The sequence below is a fragment of the Polistes canadensis genome, unplaced genomic scaffold (genome assembly GCF_001313835.1).
Source record: "Polistes canadensis isolate GaletaPanama2010 unplaced genomic scaffold, ASM131383v1 scaffold_95, whole genome shotgun sequence".
NCBI lineage: Eukaryota > Metazoa > Arthropoda > Insecta > Hymenoptera > Vespidae > Polistes > Polistes canadensis.
Window position 1 is genome coordinate 522,948 of NW_014569642.1, and position 9,080 is coordinate 532,027.

General features: G+C 28.5%; 1 protein-coding gene across 8 annotated transcripts in view; it reads right to left on the reverse strand.

The window, feature by feature from the left end:
• Positions 1-9: 9 nt before the first annotated feature.
• The window catches only part of LOC106787199 (orexin receptor type 2-like), a 22,328-nt gene continuing 13,257 nt past the window's right edge, over positions 10-9,080 (reverse strand). For 7 of the 8 annotated variants that reach the window (XM_014749364.1, XM_014749362.1, XM_014749360.1 and 4 more), the window contains 5 exons: positions 4,748-4,895; positions 4,391-4,609; positions 3,718-3,877; positions 3,260-3,372; positions 10-354 (listed from right to left, as the gene is read on the reverse strand). In XM_014749364.1, coding sequence (XP_014604850.1) covers positions 119-354; positions 3,260-3,372; positions 3,718-3,877; positions 4,391-4,609; positions 4,748-4,895 — 876 coding nt within the window. In that variant the 3' untranslated portion in view covers positions 10-118. Of the gene's footprint in view, positions 355-1,141; positions 1,602-3,259; positions 3,373-3,717; positions 3,878-4,390; positions 4,610-4,747; positions 4,896-9,080 lie in introns of those variants that run through there. The other variant, XM_014749365.1, reaches the window with a different exon arrangement.

The window sequence follows — 9,080 nt, forward strand, 5'->3', positions numbered from 1 at the left end:
ATTAGCTTATTCATTTTCCACTTCAAACAATGAAAGAGAGAGAGAGAGAGAGAGAGAGAGAGAGAGAGAGAGAGAGAGAGAGAGAGAGATCATTATATTATTTATATTAGATTAGAATTTATTCTGATTTACCGTTAGTACGCGGTTGTTCGTTAATCGCGAATCCGCTCAATGGTATGATCTCGGTATTTCGTTGAATGTTATTACTATTAGTCGGGGTTTGTAGAGATTTAATTGTTGCGCGAGATCTCGCCGCGAAAAAACTCGTAATATTTGCTATTCGAGTTGGTCTTGCACGATTTTTGTGTTTCTTGAAACAGGGAAAGGCCCGTTTAAATTGTCTCCTGAATTTACCTGCAAGAAATGAAATTTTAGTCAGAAAATATTCTTTTTTTTATTAACTTAGTGAAATGATTTTTAACGAAAAAATTGTTGAGCTCTGAAAAATTGTTTATATTAAAAATAAAAAACAGAATGGACGAAGACCAGCATTAAACCGATAATCTAAGGGTAAGTTATATGTGTATTATCGTTACAGATAGTTATTGGTCAATTTTCAATAAAGTAAGACAATTTAAAATATTCCAATAAATGCCAATAACTAGTTGGAGTACTCTAATTACTTGTTACAGTGAATTTTATGGAATAAAATTGATTTATACGAGACGAGTACTCATGTATACGTACATTTAATTACATTTTTTAACATACGTATATACATGTATATATTTACTTTAATTATAAGTCGTAGAGGTATTGTTATAAAAAATTAGTATATATAAATAATAATATTAATATTATTTGTATTACAAAATATAATATAATTTAAATGAATGTAATTAATATACGAGGGTGAGTTGAAAAGTTCTGAGGTTTACCAATAAGAAATATTAAATAGTTTTTACAAATGAGTTTGATCAACAAAAAATTGTTTCGATGTTAGGTTCAGAAATTTTTAACTGACTCACGTATAATATAATTAATATATAACATAATTTATAATATATCTCACATTTAATACAAATAATATATTTATATTTTTTTATCGTTTATATAATAGAAATTTATTATATCTCTAAAATGTATAATATGATACAATGTATAATATATATATAAGCACTATTTATATACATTACACATAATCTTTATAACATTGCAGTATTTAAACATAAAAAGAATGGAAAAATGATATATGTACATTATAAACTTTGTCCATACGAATTATTACATGGTTTGTTTAAAGGAAATATATCTTTATAGTCTCATAATTATTATTATATGTAAAGCAATTATTCTATTTTACCAAAAATGGCCAATAATTAAAAGAATTATTCATATAGCTCATCCTAAGTATAATCGACTTCACGATTAGCACCGTCCTTTATTGCTTTGTGATCGTTTCACCGAGATTTGTTTCCACTGTGATATCTAGGAATTTGTTTGCGCGGGAGGATAGCCTTTTTACTGAGGACACAAAGGGCTCACAGTAGCATTTAGCATTAAACCGTAAAATGATAGTCATTACGTGAAAAATTTCATGGTGACATTGCTCACAGGAGAACAATCTCGAAAAGTATGTTGAAACTCGTACCGGAACTTACCTATAAAGTACAATCAAAATATCTTCTCATTCTTCGTTCAATCGTTAGTAAATATGGACGTGTTTATCTACCGCTCCCGAGAATACAAGTATTTAAATAATAAATACGTTGAATTATAGTATAACGTACGTTAGGTTTACATATACAAGGGTGAAGTGACCAGTGTCCTAGTGAAGTAACACTGCGGGTAATCGCTTGTTCAAGCCTATAGTAAAAAAGCTTTGACCATGGAAGTTAACAACACATTTCATCTCTTAAAATAGTTAATAACGGCAGCAGTTATATTATTCGAACAAGAGCTAATACCGAAATAGGTCAACCGTCGATGGAAACAAAACAATACTCTAACCTTGCTCGTACAGAAAAGAGAATAATGAAAATAGATAATAGAAACTCGTGTATGGAAAGTGAGATGGATACAGATTCGGAAGATTCGCAAAACTGGATTCCCGCTAAATCAACCAAATTACAGGGTTGAAAAAAGCGCAAGATGGATGAACCAAAAAACAACAATAAGAACTCTTCCGCATCATTACCAACAAAATGGCTTCAAGACATATCCATTAGCAACTCTTATGATCTACTCGACGATTCAGCAGAACCACAAAACACTACAGGAAAAGTAGAAGAAAAAAAAGCAGTAAAACCACCACCAATATACATCGACCCTCTGCTCGAGTTATTAAACGAAACAGCTGGACAAAATAACTATGTAATAAAAGAACTTAAAGATAATCAAGTGAAAATACAAACCACTACCCCAGATATGTTCAGAAAGGTAATAAATGCACTAAAAACTAAAGACCTCTTTTTTGTATTTATTATAAAATAAAAATGATATTTCAAACAATAATTACGAATCGAACGGGTTCGAGTTTATTGATGTTTAAGAATAAAAAAAATAGGAATAAAATTAATTGACATTAGTCGTATTTTGGAAAATAGATTTGATGTTATTTACCCCTTTTTCTGATTCTTGAATTAAAAGATATATTTTAAATACGACAATAACGAATCGAAGATGAATAAAACTTTGTGAACTATCTTTTATATATGATGAGAAATCAAACTCCTTGTCGGTTTATTTTACGAATAAAAATAAAATTCAATGAAAAAATTGCGTTGATATACGAACAAAATGTCCCCTATTCCTTAGATGCTTTTTATGATCTTTATATAATACAATAATAGCACTATGGATTTACTGATGTTTTTTTTTCTTGTTTTCAAATAAATAGTAAAAATTCGATGATCTAAATGGTCAAATCGATTCTCTTTTTCGTGTCAATGTTGTAGGAAGGACGCGTTTAAGTGCATCCCCTTTAATAAGAGATTATCTTACGAGGCCATCGAGAGATATCTTTCGTTAAGGATATGCTATCTCGAATAACGCGGAGAACAAAAAATGCCAATTAAAGACGATGCCGTAGGGGAACCTTTATCCCGTATTTTAGTAAGGCAGACAGAATGTTTTTAAACAACTACCCATATCATTAAATATACGCTTTGTATATATATATATATATATATAAATATATTGTATATGTTATATAAGAAATATTGTTTGCATTATCAGACAATGCGATATTGTTTAAACGTGAATATTCAATAGGTTGAAGTATATATATAAAGTCTTAAGTAATATATTCTTTAATTACCGCTCATAAAATTGTAAATCAAGGGGTTCGCTGCACTGTTGACGTAACAAAGCCAATGAACGAACAAACTCGCTTTAATAGACCATTCGCCGGACGGTAAAAGCATGGTATATCTGAAAAAGATATTTTTACAAAAAATATGACAAGAAGCTTTTCCATCTTACTACTTAAATTAATAGAAAATTGTTATTAATTTTCGTTATTAATTTTCGTTATTAATTTTCGTTATTAATCCAAGGTAAAGTTTTACAATTTCTTAATTTTTCTTTTATAAAACTCTAGACTTTCTGACGGCGTGTTCGAAAAAAACAAAAATACTTGCACAAAATGTCTATTTTGTGATTGAAATGAATTTGGCATGAGTATCTTATTTGTTTTTTACTTTTTAAAATATTCTTCGTTGTTTTTTTAATCTTTTTTTATTATTCTTATTTTTATCTTTGTTTCTCTGAACGTACTTTAGGATCGAGAACAAATGTACTGGAAAGTAGCAAATGGCGAAAGTGACAACTATAGCTATCAGCATTTTAGCTGCTTTACGTCGAGATCTCAATTGACCTTCGGGGTTTCCAGCACCGGTGGAAGGTATCTCACCCATCTGAAAGCTTCTACGGGAAACTGCAACATATACATACACACATACAAATGGTATTTGTTTCATACCATTTATCTTTGTGAGTCTAGTAACGTGATAGATTATATCATCTATTTTCTCGAAAATATGATCAATGTAAATACTTTTAATATTTTATACTTTTGAACCAACTTCTGAAATGGATCCCATAAATTTCGAAACACCCTGTATATATGAGGCGATGAGAATCAAAAAGAATTTAAATCATAGAAAAGATTAGATAACCGAGTGTGAAATAAATGAAACCTAAAAAAATGAAAATGATTGATTTTCGTCAAAATTTAGACTTACAATTAGATCACTTTGATTCTCAAACTCCTCGTGAAAATTAGGAAATAAAATATTTGGATTTTTTACAGCATTTGTGTGTGGCATAAAGCACTATGTCCTTCATACATTACTTATTGCTAGATCATTTCGGTTCTTACCCTTTCATATAATGTAAGATTTAGTATTTTGTTTTAATTCAGATTTTTGTATTTATGTTTGTTACTCACGGTTATGTCCAGGAATATCGCTACGCCATAGAACACGTATTATTTGCCGATAAGCTATTGTCATGAAAATTAATGGTACGATGTAGAAAAGAGTTAACTTTATGGCCCAAAGCAAAGTTTGATCTTTATGACTTAAAGATGATTTGCATTGTGTGTAAATTATCGTTTTGACTTTACTTCCGGATGGCGCCGTATGGAGAACTATTATATCTGGTATATCTGTAAACAAACAAAAAAACGAAATATACGATTAATTACTATTTATTATTTTATACGAGCTTTGTCTAATCAATGTAATATCAATGAAATGAATATTTTAATGTTGTAGTATAATAATGTTAAAAAAGAGATTATTACCAAAAAGGAAAGATACTGTCCAGATAATAACAATAGCTATTTTTGCCCATTTTGTAGTAGATCTGAATTTCAATGGGTAACAAATGGCATACCATCGGTCTATCGATATGCATGTCAATGTTAAAACACTAACACTAACTGAGACAGTCTGAAACATAAAATGAATTAATTTTTGTTTAAATATTATTCATTTATTTATTCACCATCACTTGCTGTATTATTATAATTATATTTTTATTTGATAAGATGTTAATCAGAGAAAGAAAGAGAAAGAGAAAGAGAAGGAGAAGGAGAAGGAAAAAGAGAAGGAAAAAGAGAAGGAAAAAGAGAAGGAAAAAGAGAAGGAAAAAGAGAAGGAAAAAGAGCAGGAAAATGAAAGAAAGGTTAAAAAAAAGAGAATGCAGGAATGAATTATAACAGATTTTTCGGTTTGTTTAACTCGTATACATGCGACGTCAAAATGAACACATTGAAATTTATTTGCAATTGAATAAAAAAGAAATAATTTGCTTATATTAGCATAACTTACAGTTAACCGAGCGATGCCGCATTCTCTTCCGCAGTATTAACTTGTCAAGTTCAAGTAGATATACTACAATAGGATAATTTACTTAGAATTTCTTTGCAATACAAAATACTCTTATTGTGTTTGTTTACATGTATTTGTATAGAGTTTTGTGGAAGGATCTATGTAGGTATTTTATTGAAATCTAAAAATTCTCGACAATGGGTAATGACATATATATGTGGGGATACAGAATATCTTAGAAGTGTGTGACCATAGTGTTTAAGTTTTCCACAAAGGAGTGCATGTGTGATGGTATGAGTGTGTGTGAGATTGTAGCATGGAACGAAGAAGAAAGAAAACGTTTCCTGTAGATATGTTTTGTTTAGATAGTAAGACTACACCGTCTGGGCCTGTCGCCTTTGTGCAGCTTTTAAATATTTTTAATTAAAATTAATTCAAATATTTTTAAGTATTGCATGATAATTATAATAATAAATACAATTATTTATATCATTAACACTAAATGTGTGAAAGGAAATAAATTTTTAGAAAATGGAACCTGAGATTTATATATAGTACTCCTTATAGTATTAAGAAATTTGATTTGATGAAGAATCAGTTATAATAAAAACAAAGGCACGCTAATTTCAAGATTGCTGTTACGTATCTTGCACTATCGATCTTCTGAGAAAGCACTGCATTGTAACGAGCATAAAAAACGTTGAGAAAATCTCCATCGACTTTCAAGATTAACAACTAATCAAGAAACAAAAAGTGCTTATCGCGTTACTTTATTTTCATCTTATTCTGTCATTGTTATATCGATTTTTTTTCTTTTTTTTTCTTTTTTTTTCTTTTTTTTTTTATTAACTCCATACATCTTTACAATTTGTCCGTAGACAAATTATATAGTTGTAGTTTCGATATTTGGTTTTTCCTTAGTGTAAACGTGATATGTTTACACTTGGTAGAGTTTATCTTGATCTTCCTATTACGTAATAATGTTTCAAAAGAGTTGATTTGTTTTTGTAACGATTGAATTGCTTGTTGCGGGTCCTTGTTTATGGTAAGCATAATGCTTTTTTTTTTTTTGCAAATGTTAAGACTGTACAGTTTGCGTTTATTGGTATGTCTGACGTATAGAGGGTGTAAAAAATCGGTCCGAGGATACTACCCTGCGGAACCCCAGTTATGATTAGTTTGATGTTCTAATGAGTGTTTTTTATTTTGGTGGATTCCAAGTATTTTCTTGTCTTTTAAGAAATTTGAATCTGAAACGAGATCGAAGTAACAATTTTGTGTGCTCTTTAGATATTTTCATGTATTCTGAAAAGTGGGACAATTAAAGATGCATATGTGTGTTTGCATTGTCTACTTTATACGCATCCAACAGTGTTGTTTTCTGTCAGTTACATTTCTTCTTTTTAACACGAAAATCCAACATAGAACATTTTTGCGAATGTTCCTTATCGTACACAGTGTTGAAACATGTTTCAATTAAATCAGAGTTATCTATAATACGAACTTGCAAATATACTATTAATCGATTGAAATTGAATTATAAAAAGTTGATGATTTGTTTTTATTTTTCTTTCCTTTTACATTTTTAAAGTTTTCAACTTTCTCTCTCTCTCTCTCTCTCTCTCTCTCTCTCTCTCTCTCTCTCTCTCGCAGGATTAATAATTGTCATAAATTCGTGTTAACATGTTGTATCGAAAAAATAAAAACTACGTAAAACACGAATATAGTAATCGATCGCGTTTTAAATAAGAACATCTTGAACTCGGTCGTAAAGATTTTATTTTAGTTTTTTTTTCTTACGCTTTTAAAAGAAATCAATAAATCAAATTACGTAACCACGTAGATACGCAACTACATGTATATCAACGTAAGTACAAGTTGGTAAATATAATGAAATGTAAAATATAAAAACAGCTTAACTTGACCTTAATCTAGTAGCGTGTCAAATGATTGATGCATCGCGTTAAAATTATTTAAAACAAAATTTCTTTTTCTTCTCTTAAATAAATATAATGAACATGTAATTTGTTGTATTCTTAATTTCTGACTTTCATAGTTTTCAATTATATATGATATGCAGGACCATGTGTACACGCGTGCAACGTACTCGATGTATTTCGTATGCACTGATTTCATTTACGCGATTTGCATGACGTAGTTGTTTCAGGAAACTAGGATATTGAAATTTGTGGCATGGAAAATATTATAGCGATTAATAATTGCGGAGAATCTCCGTTGAAGCTTATATTCAAGCATTATATACTTTGTCCATTAATTAATTTCGAGGACAAAAAGATATTTTGTAGCTATTCAATTATAAATATGCGCCATTTCATTCCTGAAGGAAATTGATCCGTAAGATGTCCTGCGTAATCGGTAATTGATTATTGCACATGCAATCAAATGTGATCTAGCTTATGAATACATATGAATGATATAATAATTTAATATTGAATATAATTAATTTTCTTCTTATATTCATTGATTGATCGTTAATAAGTTATTTCTTTATAAGAAGTTATTGTTGATAATTTATCAACAATTTATCGATTATATTATGTCGATAATTCATCAGTAAATACGTATTTATCTGATTTTTTTAATATGAAAATTATCGTTTATATGAAGTTTATATAAGTCTATTACAGAAAATCAAGTACATTTAATGTACTAAAAAAGGCTGTAAACAATTAAATATATCTATTTATATTTATATATTATTAATAAAAATATTCATTTCTGTGTGTGTAAGAATTCATAAAAGGATAATAATAATCTCTCATAAATAATTTACTATTATTATTATTATTATTATTTTATTTTAATATATAATTTAATTAATTTATTTTAATTTATGAAATTTGAAACATAAATATTATATTTATACGAGCCATTTAATTTGTAAATAACATTGGTCTAAAGTTAGAAAAACTAAATTAATCTTATTAATAGTCGTAATAGGATCTAATATTTTCATATAAAAGAACAAAAAAGTGGACCCGCATAGTTTTAAAAATAAACGACTCATATATAACAGGATAAAGTAAACAAAAATATCTAATTCTAGAAAGATAACGAGATAATTGAATTTCCGTTCTACGTTCTAATATTTTTTTATCTCTGGTCGCTACGTAGAAGTGTGGTTTTAACTTAACAAGTACTTTACGTCGGTTCTTACGTTCTCGACAATTTTTAAATCATCGATCAATTCAACAAAATTATGCAAATATTCATGAAACCTCAAAATGACAAATCATTTTTTATAAAATAGTACGAATCTATATTTATTTTGTGTTATTTTTATTTTGAACAAAATTATCAATTCATAAAAAACTTTTTATTTTATGCGATTATTAAAACTACAATCAATAGTTTTTTTTGGCTTCGTTAACTAAGGAACATTTATATTATTAATAAATACGCTATCAAAAAAAATATTGCAAAACAATCAATAAGAAATAAAAGACAACCGAATAATTGATAGAAATATTTTTTTGCGATTATCTTAGTATAATTAGTATTATTACAATTGTAAGATTTATTTTATTATAATTTGAATAAAATATAAAAGGTAATAATAATAATGACTTAATCATTAACGCTTAACATTGATGTTAACCGATTTTGGTATAATTGTTTTAAGAGATAGAATGGTGAATAATCTATAATCTATTGTCGCGTAAACTAAAGAACTATCACGGAATGACCGAATATGGGATGCGCCGTCCGGTCCCCCCTCCATCGTCTTTCATCACTTTCTGGCATTCCTTCCAGAAACCTCTCGATAATTCTCCCTTATTTTTT